This window comes from Populus nigra, chromosome 10 (assembly GCF_951802175.1).
Source record: "Populus nigra chromosome 10, ddPopNigr1.1, whole genome shotgun sequence".
NCBI lineage: Eukaryota > Viridiplantae > Streptophyta > Magnoliopsida > Malpighiales > Salicaceae > Populus > Populus nigra.
In genome coordinates this window covers 13,576,741-13,594,274 of record NC_084861.1, presented here as the reverse complement: position 1 = coordinate 13,594,274, position 17,534 = coordinate 13,576,741, and the positions used below count along the sequence as shown (strand labels likewise).

General features: G+C 37.4%; 3 protein-coding genes across 3 annotated transcripts; all 3 read left to right on the top strand.

The window, feature by feature from the left end:
- The first annotated feature begins 678 nt into the window (after positions 1 to 678).
- LOC133704861 (protein SOSEKI 5-like) lies at positions 679 to 2,192 on the top strand. Its single transcript, XM_062129881.1, has 3 exons — positions 679 to 1,157; positions 1,320 to 1,389; positions 1,538 to 2,192. The coding sequence occupies exons 1-3, from the start codon at positions 938 to 940 to the stop codon at positions 2,136 to 2,138; spliced, it is 891 nt and encodes a 296-aa protein (XP_061985865.1). The 5' UTR covers positions 679 to 937; the 3' UTR covers positions 2,139 to 2,192.
- Positions 2,193 to 11,039: 8,847 nt separating this feature from the next.
- LOC133704570 (protein ALP1-like) lies at positions 11,040 to 15,460 on the top strand. The gene is made up of 2 exons (XM_062129443.1): positions 11,040 to 11,628; positions 14,223 to 15,460. Exons 1-2 carry the CDS (start codon positions 11,469 to 11,471, stop codon positions 15,278 to 15,280), a joined length of 1,218 nt encoding a protein of 405 aa, XP_061985427.1. The 5' UTR covers positions 11,040 to 11,468; the 3' UTR covers positions 15,281 to 15,460.
- A 511-nt stretch (positions 15,461 to 15,971) lies between these two features.
- On the top strand, positions 15,972 to 16,839 carry LOC133705050 (uncharacterized). The gene is made up of 2 exons (XM_062130143.1): positions 15,972 to 16,300; positions 16,435 to 16,839. Exons 1-2 carry the CDS (start codon positions 16,211 to 16,213, stop codon positions 16,522 to 16,524), a joined length of 180 nt encoding a protein of 59 aa, XP_061986127.1. The 5' UTR covers positions 15,972 to 16,210; the 3' UTR covers positions 16,525 to 16,839.
- Positions 16,840 to 17,534: the final 695 nt, after the last annotated feature.

Sequence of the window (17,534 nt, the reverse complement as noted above, 5' to 3'; positions counted from 1 at the left end):
GGACAATGTGAACATCTTTACGCTGGTGTCTTAAAACAGGCTTCTATTTATTGTGCGTAATCAAGTTCTACAGAAGCGACCTGCGGCACCCTGCCTCCTGCAAGTCTGGCTTCCCAAATCCCCCCAGCATATTTGCGAAAACCAGGTATGGTTGGAGCATCCTGATCTTGAAGCACAAACCATGGCATTATTTGCCCCGAATCTAGCATGGGGTCTCTAAGGACCTTCAACTACATAGGATGAACTGTAGATATAATATGTGAGGCTGAGGTAAGAGTGACTTGCAAGTCAGGGTGTATTTCTTGCTTGAAGCTAGAAGATTCTATACTGGCCTCCGTATGTCCAGGCTTTCGGTTTGGAACTCGTAGTAAACTGTTAGGTTTTGTCCCCTGATATGCATTGCATGTTTTCACGGGCTAGGCTTTGACTTGTGAATATCGAAATTAGGATCTTGTAAAGTTCAATGTCGTCCGTGACCAGATTGCAAGGGATAGTGCTCTTAGGAAACATTTTTACACTGGGCCCTAAATTTAATGACTAATTGTCTCGTGAATTCGCTCTATACTATTTTCATTTATTAACCAGAGACTTTACCTAATTCTAGTGGCATGTACTCATTGCCTCATCTACATATAATAGGACAGCATTAATGATATTCCCATCTCTGTTTGCTAGCAAGGTGGTCAAATTGTCTCCATCCAAACTTCCAAGACCTTCGAGCTATACAAACTTCCATTCTTTCCTCCAATTTGTTCCCTCAATTGAACAAGACTTCCACGTCTCTCTTTGCCCGCTCAAGATTTTCAAAGCCTCGAGTACTCGAAAGTCAAAACCATTGAATACCATACACTGATCAATAACTCTTCTCCATCTTATATCAAATTCTGTTGTTGCCTAAACCTTTCAACTGTCAGAGTTGCTTCTCTTGATCCCCGTAATGGCTGCCACCAATTCCACAGATAGAAGAGAGTTATCAATGGCAAACAAGTATCGAGACAGGGAAACAAGTCCTGACAGAACCAAGATGACGATCCTGCCAAAATCAAAATCTGAGCTGAAAGTAGCTGTGGTTTACTATCTCACACGGAATGGCCAATTTGAGCATCCTCATTTCATGGAAGTCCCTCTATCTTCTCCCCAAGGACTTCAACTCAAAGGTGGTAAATCTATTCATAGAAAAGCACGCACAGTGCGTGTTTGTGTTTATGAAGAGATTTTTTCCTGAAATTTTGAAAGTTAAAGATCCCTTTAGCACATTAATGTTGAACGTATACTGCTATGTGTGTGTTGTATGAATTAATTCCAACCCAATTTTTCAGACGTGACAGATAGGCTAAACCATCTCCGAGGTCAAGGCATGGCTAGGATGTATTCCTGGTCCTCCAAAAGGTAACTTGATCGTTCTTTCAATCATTCTCGGTTAGTTAATTGTAAGAAAACTAATAAAACAACTATATTGATGTGTAAAGACTTCTGGTTCGCTTGGCCGCATTCATTTTCCCAGCAATAATGCATGCTTGTGCTGATTCATTTTTAGGAGGTACAAAAATGGATTTGTGTGGCAGGACTTGTCCGAAACTGACTCTATACACCCTTGTGGTGGTCATGAATACATTCTCAAAGGATCATTACTCTTAGAAACCTCTCTGAGCTTTCGGTACGATACAACATCATCAAGAACCTCCAAAGTTTTCTCGGACATTATTAGTAGCTCAAGCGAGGACTCGAATTCTCCAGCCATTAGACGGAAAAACCGTTCATGGACTACATTCGATGACCTTGAAGAATACAAAGTTTACAAGGCCAAAATCACTGGAGAAATTGCTGGCGAGGGTACTTATAACGTGTCAACACAGACAGATGATAATAGAAGAGTGAAAATTGATGGTACTAGAGAAATTGGGCACAGAGGGCGTAGCACTATGTTGGGAAGCAAGGAGGAGGCTTCTCAACTATCACTCAAATCTAGTTCAAAAGCCTTCGAGAGTTTGGAAAGGTCTGTGGAGGAAAATGGGTCGTCGGCGACTATTAAATATGAGAAAGTAGGAAATGATTGTCCGAGTGGAAGAATGAAGCCATCTGTGGTTCTGATGAAGCTGGTGGGATGCGGATCAAAGAGGTTCTCGAATAAGAATTAATGGCTTGTAATTTTTCCCCCTTTTTATGGAGATATTTCGGATTCAATTTTCATCTATTTAAAGTAAAGAAATGTTAAATTTGTGTGAAGCCACCACTTAATTAATTGGTGGAAGACAAATATTAGTGGAGTTGTTGGCATAATTAGGTGCCATGATTTATGGCATAATTTGTGGCATAATTGGTGCCATGATTTATGGCATTTGTCCCCTCACTCTTGCCTATAAATAGGCAATGCCTTCAAGCTTATTTTGCACACCAAGTTAGAGAAGAAGAAGAGAGAGTGAAGAGAGAGTAATCCCACAAAGTTGTGAGGTATTTGTGAGAGAGTAAGTGAGGTGTTTTCTCCTAGTAATAGAGAGATTCTTAGTTGTTCTCCTATTATTTGAGAGAGGTTGTAATTCCCACATTACTTAGTAAAATCCTTCTATACTTGCACATGGACGTAGCCAAATTGGGTGAACCACGTAAATTCATAATTTGTGGCATAATTGGTGCCATGATTTATGGCATTTGTCCCCTCACTCTTGCCTATAAATAGGCAATGCCTTCAAGCTTATTTTGCACACCAAGTTAGAGAAGAAGAAGAGAGAGTGAAGAGAGAGTAATCCCACAAAGTTGTGAGGTATTTGTGAGAGAGTAAGTGAGGTGTTTTCTCCTAGTAATAGAGAGATTCTTAGTTGTTCTCCTATTATTTGAGAGAGGTTGTAATTCCCACATTACTTAGTAAAATCCTTCTATACTTGCCCGTGGACGTAGCCAAATTGGGTGAACCACGTAAATTCTTGTGTGTCTCATTTCTCATTTTATCCTATCTCTTGCCTTTTATCTTGTCGGGTTTGCATGCCAGTATCCTAACAGTGGTATCAGAGCCTTCTTGGTTGGTGTTGTTAATACACAAAAGTCATTCGTGTATACGGTTACTATTCACGTCTACGACACTATTCACCTATACGGCACTATTCATCCATACGATACTGTTTACATACGATACTGTTGGCACTATAGAAAATCAGTGCGGTAAATAAATACAGGCTAGGAAGTTCTGTCTAAGGAGATTGGGTTTTAAGCGGGACCATTTGTGACCCCTCCAATCTTTCCTGGGAACTTACTTAGTGAAGTATTATTTACACGATACTAGTTCTATATACGTTACAGATCGGTGAAACGGTGATAGCTGAATAGATCACGGTGAATAAAATGGCAGCAAAGTACGAGATTGAGAGGTTCAAGGGGAGCAATTTTTCATTGTGGAAAATGAGAATCAAGGCAATCTTAAGGAAAGACAATTGCTTGGCAGCAATTGGGGATCGACCCGCGGAGATCACTGATAATGCAAAATGGAATGAGATGGATGGCAATGCTATTGCTAACATACATTTAGCATTAGCTGATGAAGTATTATCAAGTGTGGCGGAGAAGAAAACAGCTAAGGAGATATGGGAGACTCTAACAAAGCTATATGAGTCCAAGTCTTTGCACAATAAGATTTTCTTAAAGCGGAGACTTTATACCCTTCGAATGGCAGAAACCACGGCGGTGACTGACCACATCAACACAATAAGGACTCTATTTTCACAACTCACTACGTTGGGTCAACAAATAGAGGAAAGTGAACGTGCAGAGCTTCTACTTCAAAGTCTTCCAGATTCGTATGATCAGCTCATTATCAACTTGACCAATAATATCCTCACAGACTATTTAGTCTTTGATGATGTTGCAGCCGCCATCTTGGAAGAAGAAAATAGGCGCAAAAATAAAGGAGACAGAAATAGTTCAAACCAAGGAGAGGCATTATTGGTGTCAAGAGGGAGATCAACGGAGCGTGGCTCCAGTGGGAGTCAAAGGCAAGGGAGGTCCAAATAGCAAGAAGACTGTGAAATGCTACAACTGTGGCAGAAAAGGGCACTTCAAAAGGGATTGTTGGTTTAAAAAGGGTATAGAGAACACTGCAGAGTCATCAAAACCTCAAGGATGTGTTGCGAGCACCTCAGAAGATGGGGAGGTTTTATATAGTGAAGCAGCGACAATCTCTACAGATAAAGAAGAGCTTACTGATGTCTGGCTAATGGATTCAGGAGCAACATGGCATATGACTCCTAATCGAGATTGGTTCCATACATATGAACCCATCTCTGGAGGCAAAGTGTTCATGGGTGATAATCATGCTGTAGAGATTGATGGCATTGGCACCATCAAATTGAAGATGTATGATGGCTTGATTCGCACTATTTCAGGAGTGCGGCATGTGAAAGACTTGAAGAAGAATCTTTTGTCCGTAGGACAATTTGATAGTCTTGGCTGTAAGATCCGAACAGACAATGGAATAATGAAAATTGTCAAAGGAGCGCTGGTGGTTTTAAAGGCAAGAAAGACAGTTGCAAACATGTTTGTATTAATGGGAGAAACACATCATGGGGCAGAAGCGTCAATCGCATCAGCCAATCCTGCAGAAGAGAAGACGATGATGTGGCATCAAAAACTAGGCCACATGTCAGAGAAAGGTTTGAAAGTTCTCTCTGATCAGAAGTTACTCCCTGGGCTTACAAAGGTTACTTTACCCTTTTGTGAGCACTGTGTTACAAGTAAACAACACAGGTTAAAGTTTGACACATCAACAACTAAGAGCAAATGCATCTTAGACCTGATTCACTCTGATGTTTGGCAAGCACCGGTTGTATCCTTGGGAGGAGCAAGATACTTTGTATCATTTATAGATGACTTCTCCAGGAGATGTTGGGTGTATCCAATTAGAAGGAAGGCAGATGTGTTCGCAGTCTTTAAAACTTTCAAAGCGCGGGTGGAACTTGAATCTGAAAAGAAGATCAAGTGTTTGAGGACTGACAATGGAGGAGAATATACCAGTGATGAATTTGATAACTTCTGTCAACATGAAGGTATCAAAAGGCAGTTCACAACGGCATACACTCCACAACAAAATGGAGTGGCAGAGCGGATGAACAGAACTCTATTAGAAAGAACAAGAGCAATGTTGAAGGCTGCAGGTCTAGGAAAGTCATTCTGGGCAGAAGCAGTCAATACCGCCTGTTATGTGATAAATCGATCTCCATCAACTGCAATTGAGCTGAAGACACCGATGGAGATGTGGACTGGGAAGCCAGCTGATTATTCTCGATTGCATATATTTGGAAGTCCTGTGTACGTGATGTACAATACACAAGAAGTTAGCAAGCTGGATTCAAAATCCAGAAAATGTGTATTCTTGGGATATGCTGATGGAGTGAAGGGGTATCGCTTGTGGGATCCCACTGCCCACAAAGTAGTCATCAGCAGAGATGTCATATTTGCAGAAGGTAAAATGCAAATGGAAGAACATAATAGCATTCTAAAGGAGACTACAGCAGTCCAGATTGAAAATACTCAGAATCATACTTCTTCTGAAGATGCACCAGAGCATGAAGAGCAAGAACAAATAGAGTCTGAAACTCCTGAAGTTCGGCGGTCAACTCGTGAAAGAAGACCACCGGCTTGGCACTCAGAATATAGTACTGAGAGCAATATTGCATATTGTCTTCTAACAGAGGATGGAGAGCCATCAACTTTCCATGAGGCTATCAAAAGCACAGATGTATCTATGTGGATGACAGCAATGCAAGAGGAGATTGAAGCTCTGCACAAGAATAACACTTGGGATCTTGTTCCGCTACCACAAGGAAGAAAGGCCATTGGCAACAAATGGGTTTACAAGATAAAACGTGATGGCAATGATCAAGTGGAGCGGTATCGTGCAAGATTGGTGGTGAAAGGATATGCTCAGAAAGAAGGAATAGACTTCAATGAGATATTTTCTCCGGTGGTACGACTTACTACAATCAGAGTAGTCTTGGCAATGTGTGCTATATTTGATCTTCACCTAGAGCAGTTAGATGTGAAAACTGCATTTCTTCATGGAGAACTTGAAGAAGAAATTTATATGCTCCAACCAGAGGGTTTTGCTGAAACAGGCAAGGAGAACTTGGTTTGCAGGTTGAACAAATCTCTATACGGTCTCAAACAGGCGTCGAGGTGTTGGTACAAGAGATTTGATTCCTTCATAATTAGCCTTGGGTACAACAGACTCAGTTCAGACCATTGTACGTATTACAAGAGGTTTGAAGAAGATGATGTTTTCATCATTCTGTTGTTGTACGTGGATGACATGTTGGTGATAGGCCCCAACAAAGATCGAGTCCAAGAATTGAAGGCACAGTTGGCTAGGGAGTTTGATATGAAGGACTTGGGACCAGCAAACAAGATTCTAGGGATGCAAATTCACCGAGACAGAAGTAAGAGGAAGATTTGGCTTTCTCAGAAGAATTATTTGAAGAAGATCTTGCGTCGCTTCAACATGCAAGATTGTAAGCCAATTTCCACCCCACTTCCTATTAACTTCAAATTATCCTCAAGTATGTCTCCTAGCAATGAAGCAGAGAGGATGGAGATGTCTCGAGTACCGTATGCATCAGCAGTGGGAAGTTTAATGTTTGCCATGATATGTACAAGACCAGACATTGCACAAGCAGTGGGAGCAGCTAGTCGATACATGGCAAATCCTGGTAGAGAGCATTGGAATACTATTAAGAGGATCTTGAGATACATCAAGGGTACCTCAGATGTTGCATTATGTTATGGAGGATCAAAATTTACTGTCAGAGGTTATGTTGACTCAGATTTTGCTGGTGACCTTGAGAAAAGAAAATCCACTACAGGCTATGTGTTCATAATTGCAGGAGGAGCTGTGAGCTGGATCTCTAAACTTCAGACTGTTGTAGCATTGTCCACAACAGAAGCTGAGTACATGGCAGCTACACAAGCTTGTAAAGAAGCAATATGGATGAAGAAACTTATGGAGGAGCTCGGGCACAAACAAGAGAAGATTCCTTTGTATTGTGATAGTCAGAGTGCCTTGCATATTGCAAGGAATCCAGCGTTTCATTCAAGAACAAAACACATAGATGTTCAGTATCACTTTGTTCGCGAAGTGGTGGAAGATGGAAGTGTGGACTTTCAAAAGATTCACACAAAGGAAAACCCAGCAGATGCTTTGACCAAACCAGTCAACACTGATAAGTATATATGGTGTAGATCCTCTTCTGGCCTAGCAGAAACGTAAGCAGCATGAAGATGGCAAGTATAGAAAGGATAGAAGAATCACAGATGATCAAGTGTGAAGACTTGATTAAATCATCAAAGTCTTCAAGTGGGAGAATGTGAAGCCACCACTTAATTAATTGGTGGAAGACAAATATTAGTGGAGTTGTTGGCATAATTAGGTGCCATGATTTATGGCATAATTTGTGGCATAATTGGTGCCATGATTTATGGCATAATTTGTGGCATAATTGGTGCCATGATTTATGGCATTTGTCCCCTCACTCTTGCCTATAAATAGACAATGCCTTCAAACTTATTTTGCACACCAAGTTAGAGAAGAAGAAGAGAGAGTGAAGAGAGAGTAATCCCACAAAGTTGTGAGGTATTTGTGAGAGAGTAAGTGAGGTGTTTTCTCCTAGTAATAGAGAGATTCTTAGTTGTTCTCCTATTATTTGAGAGAGGTTGTAATTCCCACATTACTTAGTAAAATCCTTCTATACTTGCCCGTGGACGTAGCCAAATTGGGTGAACCACGTAAATTCTTGTGTGTCTCATTTCTCATTTTATCCTATCTCTTGCCTTTTATCTTGTCGGGTTTGCATGCCAGTATCCTAACAATTTGTACGATCAGTTTTTCAAATTCATTTTCCAAATAATCTCATACGTCGAAAAGGTAGATCTTACAGATAAATGATAAATCCAAATAATTAAATTGTTCAAATTCAGAGGAATTGGTTTTTATTTTTATTTTTTCTGAATTATTTTAAAATTGCACATCTCGTAATAATTGATACGATGTGTTCACATATGGATTTAATAATTTTTTAAATATTAATTCTAAATTCTAAACATGAAAAGGTTTTTTTTTTTTAAAAAGAACATACTTCCTTAATCATTATACAGCTTCATTAAAAACGGAGCTAGGATCTGTATACTCCTTTCCCACATGGGGTATTCACGTGAATTCTTGATTTTCGATGCCCAGTTTTCACATTTCTTTCATGCTTTACTCGCGAAGATGCAGGCAGTATCCACAGATTATACCTTCCAACTAAATTTCGACTATTCCATAAGCAAGTGGCAAATTTATTTATTTATTTATTATTTTCTTATGGTCATTCCTTTCCCATCAAATTACTTACTGGCTCTTGACTGGCCACAGATAATTTTTTTTCTCTAAAATAATTGCAGAATATTGGCCTTCTCTGAACCAAATAATAATTGAGGCACTTGGCTTCACTTGTTCCTTTTTTAAAAAAATATTATCCTGATCCTGGAATGAAATTTATTTCAGTTCATTATAATTTGTTTAATTTTTTATAATTTCATTATTTATCGTTCAGTTATTTGACCCTTGAGCCATGTAATTTTTTTATTTTTTTTATTGGGTTATCCTAAGTGTACGAACTAATTAAGTTGGCCTGAATTACCTTATATTTTTCTTTTTAATATTTTTTTTATTTAACATTGATCTTTTTTACTAAGGTTTTTTTGAAAGTTTTTTTTATTTCATGTCGCAAATCACAGATTAATCAAGTTAACCCAAGTTAAATTATATTTTTGCTTTCCTTTATTTTTTCATGATTTTTATTTTTTTATTTTCATAATTTTGCATTAAATAATTTGCCATTGAGTTTAGTTATTTTTTTCACTTTTCTTTCTATTTGGTTATTCTAAGGGCAAATTAGTAAAGTTAATCTAGATTAACTCGGGTTTTTTTTTTTTTTTTTTATATAAAGCTTTGGTCCTTTCTTACCAAGTCATTCTTTTAATTTTTTTTTCCTTTTAATTCAGTTCTCATATTGTGTTGTGTAGTGAGTTCATCAAATTAGCTTAAATTAACTATGCTTTTTTTTATAATTTTTTTTTTATCTTTGATATTATATTAATAAGCCTCGAGCTTTATTTTTTTATTTGCAAATTGTTTCAGTTTCATATTTTAGGTTTTTTTTAGTAAATTTAATTTAAATTATCTTGTATTATCATTTGAGAATATTTTTTAAAAAATATTAAAAAAATCTGTTCCGGTTCATGGCATAACTCTATCCACCTATTTAGTCTTTTCTAAACCAAGGAAAAATATATCAAACTATCTAGTCTCGTACGGCTAGTTACCTCGTATGGTTTTATCAATCTCAATTTAATTTGACCATGCTTTCTAGAAAACTATGTTCTTCTCGAAGATTGACAAAAAAAAAAAAAAATTACTGTCCTTTAGAAGTACTTCCCTTTTAGTATATAGTCAAGTGTATTTCTTGGGTTTTTTTCCCCGGTTGAAATAATATGGCTAACAACTTGTGGGGACTAATTTTATACTAAAAATAATTTAAACTATTTAAGCAGATTGAATTTATTTGATCTGTTAATTGAATTCTTTTATCTGAGACAAGTTTTAAAATTATATAATTCACTTTATTTAAATTAATAAAAATATATCGTCTATCTAACTTGTCCTCGTTTTGTTTTTTTTTTTTTAAAAAAAAAACTTACTTCAAGCTAAGGGTGAGAGGGTAATAGAAGGCTGCTAGGGAGATCATTTTTTAATAGGTAAAATCTAAAGCAAACTGCTCATTTAGTTATATAATTTATTTATAATACTCAATGCTTTAGAAATACTAAATTTATGTAAATAATGTTAAAATCATTTAATTTTCTAATGGAATCTTGATTTTCCAAACAACATATAAAAGTCACAACCCGAGAGAAAGGTCAATTGGTTCGAGAAAGTAGAAAATAAAAAACTAGAAATGTCCCGCGGGCTGTGGCCAGCATCATTTTCAATTTCATCGTGCCTTAGTCCGATCAGTCCCTCTCTTTGAAATGTCTTCGAATGACAAACTCCGTCAATTATATAAACTAGCTCGGTGGACCTCTCATGGCGTTATTTTTTCTTCGACTAGTTTTTGTCCCGACATTTCAATGTTTCATTGTTTATATCTGCATAACTCAACGACCATATCACTGTGACTTTGTATTTTAACACAGAACAAGCCGCCAGTGGCACAAGTGATTTATGTTTCCTATCAACAGTTCGATACTACGGTTAATGGATCCAAATTCACAGATAATAGAATTAAATTTTTCTGGATCGAGTTTACGAAACTAACCTCTGTCCAAATTCTATTTTACTCGCTTTTCTTCGAAGTTAGCTGTCATGATATCTATGAAGTGGAGGTCTGGATAAGTTGAACGGACACATGGCCGGAGATAATACGTTTGATATCACAGTCTATATAGATATTTGGCCAAAAAGATTTAGATTTCCGTGTAAATCTACTAATTAAATGTAGATTAGTAGCCAGTATGTGTGCCTTGACTCGCAATAGAATTCTTTCCTTTCAAAAGATTCTGTGTTCGAACCTTTTCTCCGAAATAAATAAATAAAATATAGATTAGTAACCTCATTAAGGAACTAATAACGGTACTATTTTACGGTTTGAGTTACAAATCACCCTTTCAATAATAATAATAATAATAATAATACAAATATTTTTCTTCGTGAAAGATAAAAAAAAACAGCCCTGAATCTTGATTCATCAATTATCGGGGAGATTATCATGAGCAGATGCCTCTTTTGATCATCTGCCACAAAGGATGAATAGCTTTTTTATTATTATTATTTTAAGAAAAAAATGTTGCCTCAAACATTGGGTTTGAAAGTCGAGACAACATTAAACGAGCAGTGCCCGAAATACCATGTTTTGTCCAAACCCAATCCATAGAATATTTAATCAATGTCGAGGTGGTAAATCAATCAAACCGAAAATACAATGGACTATAAAAAGAGAATCGTAAAGAATAAATATTAGGAAAGGAAAAGAAAAGAAAAGAAAAGAAAAGAAAATAGAAGCGGGGGGAGAGAGAGAGAGAGGGAGACAGAGAGGAGAGAAAGCAGTGAGGGACGCCTTGTAACTTGTATTGCTGTTTGCTACATTGTCTTTCCTCTAAAACCAAAACCCAAAACCAAAACCAAAAAAGATTCAGCCCCCACGTCTGTCACTCTATACTCAAATTGGCCGGGCTGCCTTTCTTTCATCGAAAGCCTATTTCCTTGTGTTTTCACCACCATCTTTTCTTTTTCCCTTTCCTTCTCTTCAATATATCAATATTGCATGCTTTGAACAAACCTTTTTTTTTGTTTTGTTTTTGTTTTCAGCATCCATCTGTATAATCCCTTATGTTAATTCTTTGAAACTTTGCTTCTTCTTCTCTTTATTATTCCTTGTTTGGTTTTCTTAATGGGACCCATTAGAGGCTTCAAGAGAAGAAAGAAAGCAGAGAAGAAGGTTGACCAAAATGTCTTCGATGCTGCTTCTGCTTCTGCTTTGTCTTCACTGCAGCCCCAATCTCAACGCCCTTTAGATTGGTGGGATGACGATTTCTCTAAAAGGATTACTGGTACACACAACACATTCCTTGTATTTTTGCTATGTTTTTTTCTTATTCCTTTTCTTTTCACCTTCGTTAATTTATCGTGATTGTTTCCGTATGTAGCTTTTCATATATCTATCTATTTATTGGTATATCAGGGTGCGTTATGGGTTTGCTGTTCAGGTTTTATTGCATTTGTGAATTTTTATGACATGGGTCAAATTTAGTTTAAGCCTTTAAGGTAATTTGGTTGATAATAATGTTGCCCACTGATGAATATATGTATTGTGCATTATTTTACCAATTGGTGTGCTTGTATTTTGTTTAGAATGTATTGCTACTGAATATGTGTTTTACTGTTATTTCCTTGTATAGATTTCTTGCTGTGTTAAGCTTTTGTTGTTCTTACGTTGATGTTGCTTGTTCTGGATGTACTGGTGTCTCTAAGTATAATATTTAGGTTGCTCGCTGTTTTTGCGAGAATTTTAGTTCTTTGATCATGTCCAGTTCTCAATGATTAGATTGTTAGTTGGACGGGTGACAATTTTAAAGGGTTCTTGTAATGAAGATGAAATACTCTCTTCTTTAAGTGAGTTGCTGGAAAAAACACACACACACACACATTTACTATCGTGCAATTCTCCTTCAATGTGATTCCTATTGAGCCTCAGTTTAGTCTATGCAATGCTTGCAGTCTCAATGTGTTAGCTGGGTTTTAGCGTTTTGGAGGTTAGGTTTATCTGCTTTTGGTAGGATCACTGGAAATGGGTCGATCCAGTATATAGGGATGAGATTAATTCCAATATTCGCGTGTGCATATGCACCCTCTTTCGTTACTGAACAACAAGAACCTAGGATCTTTCCCAATCAACCCAAACTTTATTCATCCAAGCTGCATAGCTAAGCTGCTAATGTGAATGCTCTAGTTTGTGATGATGCTCATGCTTCTTCATCTTCATTTTTATTTCTTGTATCTGTTGAAATACTATTCATAATTTTCCCAATGTAGGAATTCCGTTGTATGTACTTGCTTGGGTATCATACAGTCTATAACAACTTGCTTCCACGTGAAATGCAGATTATCGACTTTTTTTAGGGTCTACTTAGAAAGGGCATTTTGAAAGTCTGATGCCACTTGGTTTATTTCATGTACCAAGAATGATCCGTATCAAGAAGTGAACCTGTTTTACTTGCTTAATGATTTTTTAATTTAAAACTTATCCAATCCCAGCCCCTACACTAGCCTGAGCTGTTAGAACAGAGGAGGGTTGACTTTGTAACTGACTGCATTTTAGAAATAAAAAAGGCCAAAAGCAAATCTATGTTAAAAGTGTGATGCAAACCATAGACAGAAATTCTCTATGTTTGGACACAGGCTGGATAGAGCTAAACTGCGAATTTGAGGTGTGGTAAATAAGGTAGTCGGCAATTAACCATATAGTTGTGCATTCCACACTTACAACCACATTCTTGATCCTCGAGGAAGAAGATGTTTTTAGATGATGCAATGCTATAAAATCATTATATGGTGTCTCTTGTATCATGAATACATCCTTAACTGGGAGAAATTACTGTGAAATATCAAATGAGCCATGGCATGTACTGCCCTCATAAAATACGTTGATTTACAGTGAAAAGTACTTCTTCTAGTAATCCTGAGTTCATGTTTGCCAAAAAAAACATGGAATAAGAAAGTTGATTGAAGCCCTTTTTAAGGGTACAACAACAACCCAACCAAGAAAACCTTTGCTGACTGCGTACACATGATCTGTGATTTTTCTGTTCAGATGTTTTATGAGAGGGTGCCTTTCAACAACTATCACGATGTTTTCAGTGGAATATCCTGACCGGAGTTCATAAGTTCTATGCCTGTATCTTTTTCTGAAACATTTATTATTTTTTCACCGACTTTCTGCCAAAGATATCATTAAAACCAGCCTCATAGGAAGGGGTGCTGCTAAAGGTGATCTGACGAGGCAGAGAAGAGTATGAAGTTTATCACCAACATAATCCTAAATCTGTAGTTAAAGGACATGTATTTATGTCTAGCCTCTAGATGGATATTAACAATATCTTTATCCTCTAACATATCAAGATGGTTGCACCTGATGTTTTACAAGCACTTTGAAATTACGTGTATTCCAGTCTATGTTCAAAAGTTGCTTGGCGCTTGGCATTAGGCAGCATGCATTTTTGTTAGGGGTGTCCACGTCCACCATAAGCCTCAATATGTCTTTATAAGTTTTTCAGCATGATGTCAGGGATTCGGTAATTTTAAATACTTGTAACCCTGAAATGCCCAGAGTTGAATGGGTGAGATCAATTAACGACAAGAAGTTTAATTTTTGGCAGGCATGATACTTCTGCACGTGAAGCTTCTTGCACATGGACAAAATGCCGTTCAACTTGCTCTTCTGACTTTAGATTTGTTCTGCATTTATCTGAGTTTATTGCTTTCCATGTGTTTGATTCAGTACTTCTTGAGCATGCTACAGTTGGAAAATCCATTCATTTGGCAAATTGGCCTAAAAATCTCATGAGCTTATTGTTCTTTTGGAAATTTTGATGCATGATGATTGGAAAATCACTTGGATAACTGATTTCTCTATCTCCACTTTTAGGTCCCTCTTCAGAATCAAATAACTCGAAGAAATTTGAATCTTTTTTCAAAATATCGAGAAAGACATTCAACTATATCTGCTCCCTTGTGAAGGAAGACCTGAGGGCCAGGCAATCAAACTTCACTGGTTCAAATGGGAAGCCATTGTCTGTAACTGACCAAGTAGCTGTGGCTCTTAGGAGGCTCAGCTCTGGCGAATCATTGTCAAACATTGGCGATTTGTTGGGGATCAACCAATCAACTGTTTCTCAAATAACCTGGCGATTTGTGGAAGCAATGGAAGAAAGAGGCCTGCACCATCTTTGTTGGCCTTCCACTGAAGCAGAGATGGAAGAGATTAAGTCCAATTTTGAGAAAATATGTGGCCTGCCTAATTGCTGTGGTTCAATCGACACTACCCACATTGTCATGACTCTGCCTACAGTGGACCGATCAAATGATGTATGGATTGATCGTGAGAAGAACCATAGCATGCTCTTGCAAGCAATAGTGGACCCTGACATGAGATTCCGTGATGTAATTGTTGGGTACCCAGGAAGTTTAAGTGATGCACTTGTGCTTCAGAACTCGAGTTTCTACAAGCTATCCGAGGAAGGGAAAAGGCTAAATGGGAAGAAAATAGAGCTTCAGGAAGGAATGGAATTGGGGGAGTATATAATTGGGGATTCAGGTTTTCCCCTATTGTCGTGGCTTCTTACTCCTTATCAAAATGCACTCTCAGACCATCAGGCTGAGTTCAACAAGCGACATTCTGAAACTCAAGTTGTAGCACAGATTGCATTAGCAAGGCTGAAGGAAATGTGGAGGATAATCCATGGAGTAATGTGGCTGCCTGATAAGAATAGATTGCCAAGGATTATTTTTGTTTGCTGCTTGTTGCACAATATTGTTATTGACATGGAGGATAAAGGGGTTGATGAGCTTCCTTCGTCTCATCGACATGACACAGATTACCGGCAACAAATTTGTGAGACTGTCAACAAGACAGGCATTGCTGTGAGAGATAACCTTTCTCTCTTCTTTTCAGGAAAATTATCACCTTCTACTCTTTCTTCTTAAATAGTGGTTATTATTTACTGCCCATGTAGACAGAGCTGGATGCCCTTTGCCTAATTTGTTTAACAAAAGCTCTTGTGAATCCTGTGATGTTAATTCCTATAGGGTAACCAGTTCAAGTTGTATTCAGAAGTTAATAAGTTCGAATAATTATTTACATAAACAGTTTTGAATCTCGTGAAACCATGTCTCAGATAGTTTCTCTTAGCTTGCATGGTATGATTAACAACCATTGATAATACAAGTTGAATTGCAGCATTCCTGATCTTTTTACATTATGTTTGCCTTGTCAGAGACAACTTGTTGTGCTTATGTGGTATGTAACATCCTATTGTTCCGTAGGAGACAAAATGCCCTGAAATGCAGACCATCTCTTGGACCTCCTGAAAGTGTATTGATTTTGCTATCTTGTGTTCGAAGGCGATTTAGAACCCTCCATCTGAATTAGGGTTGCAACTCAATGATACATTGATAAGAAATTATTACATGAATCTGACTCGTTTTGAATTTATTTACATAAGTTATACGAGATTCTGTCTTTTCATAAATATAAACATATATTGCACCGTATTCATCATGCAATGTTTAAATAACAGTCGTGCTAAATAATTACCAAGGATCAAGGTCCAACAGTCTTATTTCTCTCTCCAGGAAAACCAATGAAGGGGAATGGAAGGGAAGAATAAGGAAAAAATGTAAACAAAAAAACTTCAGAAAACAGATTAAATTTTCGAGTTAGAAGGTTAGATCGATGGAGTTTGGGCCGAAAGCCCAAAATAGATCCGACCCTAATCACGGTTCAATTTGAACTGTAAAACGCTGTAGGGATAACAAATCGGGGAGAACCAGAACCCCAACACCAACTACAAACCCCCCCCTCCAACCTGAATCAAAACCCCTAAAGAATCTATAGGGTTTAAGTTATTTGGTACAATGATTAACAAATTGGAAGCAAAGAAACTCCTCAAGGACAAGAAATTATGGTTTGCTTCTTTTTTGATTGCCTGGGCTGCTGCTCTCCAGGTAAATAAACAACGTTTGCATATAGACGCATACTGGCATAAACATAGGAACACGTGTTTTTTTTACTTTTGGGTGCTTAATTAGCTCTATGGGATCATTTTATTAATGGGTTCCCGTTCTTTTGAGTTTTGAAGGGTCACATGATGTGGTTGCAGAGACAGGACTCTTTCAAGCAGAAGTTTGGAACATTAAACGAAGATAATAGTGATGTTGCACAAGAGTGACCCACGATTAATTGGTTTTCAAATGTGCTTTTAGAAATTTGAAGATTAAACATTTCGTGGTTGTAAAGAAACGAGAATCTTCGGATTTCGGATTTTGCTTGAGTGGGTTGGCAAATGGAAATGTAGTTTGTGGCTTATGTTATCTGATTGTTGAATAACAATGATATAGATGAACTCGTGGTAAGTTGTGTGGTGTAATTTTTCAAATTAGAGGGCTCTTCTTTCTGAGTGGGAGGGAATATAGATTAAGGAAATTACAACATCATGTATCTTGATTGGTACTCAGAAGCAATTTGATGACTTAAAGTTGATTGAGTTCTCTGTTCTTTTAGTATTCTTTTTCTGATTGCATTCTTTGTAGGTTTTGTATTGCTATGATTTTCTGTTGACATTAATTTCATTCGGTGGATTCAGGAAACTGCATAGTCAAACTAGTTGCCGTAATTGACATGGAATTTTGATTCAATATAAGTCATTTCGTAGATTTTGAAGGGGTGATCAAGCTGCTAATAAGTATTTTGAGTTTAGTGGATTATTCTTTTCTTCAAAGAAGTGCTTTAATTGGTTGGAGGAAATTGCATGGTTGCAGTTCAAAGTTTTGTTGTCTTTGAGCTCCTTGCTTGTTACGTGACAAGTAGAATCTGGAGTTGTTTTTAAGTTGAATTAATAGATGGGCATTTTGATTAATATATATGGTTGTTTTCCTTCTAATTGGAGTGTTCACAAGGACATCTGTGAGACTGGTTTTCTTGGATTGACATAGGGATGCGACTGTCTGGGTCCAAGGTTGCTGTCTGTGGTGTAGTAGCTTTTATTTTCTTCCCCATCGACTGTTTGAAATGATCTTCTTTGATTGCTTTCTAATACAGGAGTGATTACAAAAGATGAATAATTATTAAAATATCACAGTGCTCGGGTGTTGTTACCAAGGTACTAGCACTCACTAAGACTAGTTCATGATTTCATGTTTTTTTCCCAGTTATCAAATTCTTGGAAAATAGTCTCTGACT

Bases quoted from the DNA above. Each gene is read 5' to 3' on its own strand.
- LOC133704570 (XM_062129443.1), top strand. From the start codon at position 11,469: ATGGGACCCATTAGAGGCTTCAAGAGAAGAAAGAAAGCAGAGAAGAAG. The intron at 11,629-14,222 runs GTACACACAACA...CTCCACTTTTAG, and splicing joins TTTCTCTAAAAGGATTACTG to GTCCCTCTTCAGAATCAAAT.
- LOC133704861 (XM_062129881.1), top strand. From the start codon at position 938: ATGGCTGCCACCAATTCCACAGATAGAAGAGAGTTATCAATGGCAAAC. The intron at 1,158-1,319 runs GTGGTAAATCTA...CCAATTTTTCAG, and splicing joins CCAAGGACTTCAACTCAAAG to ACGTGACAGATAGGCTAAAC. The intron at 1,390-1,537 runs GTAACTTGATCG...ATTCATTTTTAG, and splicing joins TATTCCTGGTCCTCCAAAAG to GAGGTACAAAAATGGATTTG.
- LOC133705050 (XM_062130143.1), top strand. From the start codon at position 16,211: ATGATTAACAAATTGGAAGCAAAGAAACTCCTCAAGGACAAGAAATTA. The intron at 16,301-16,434 runs GTAAATAAACAA...TGAGTTTTGAAG, and splicing joins CCTGGGCTGCTGCTCTCCAG to GGTCACATGATGTGGTTGCA.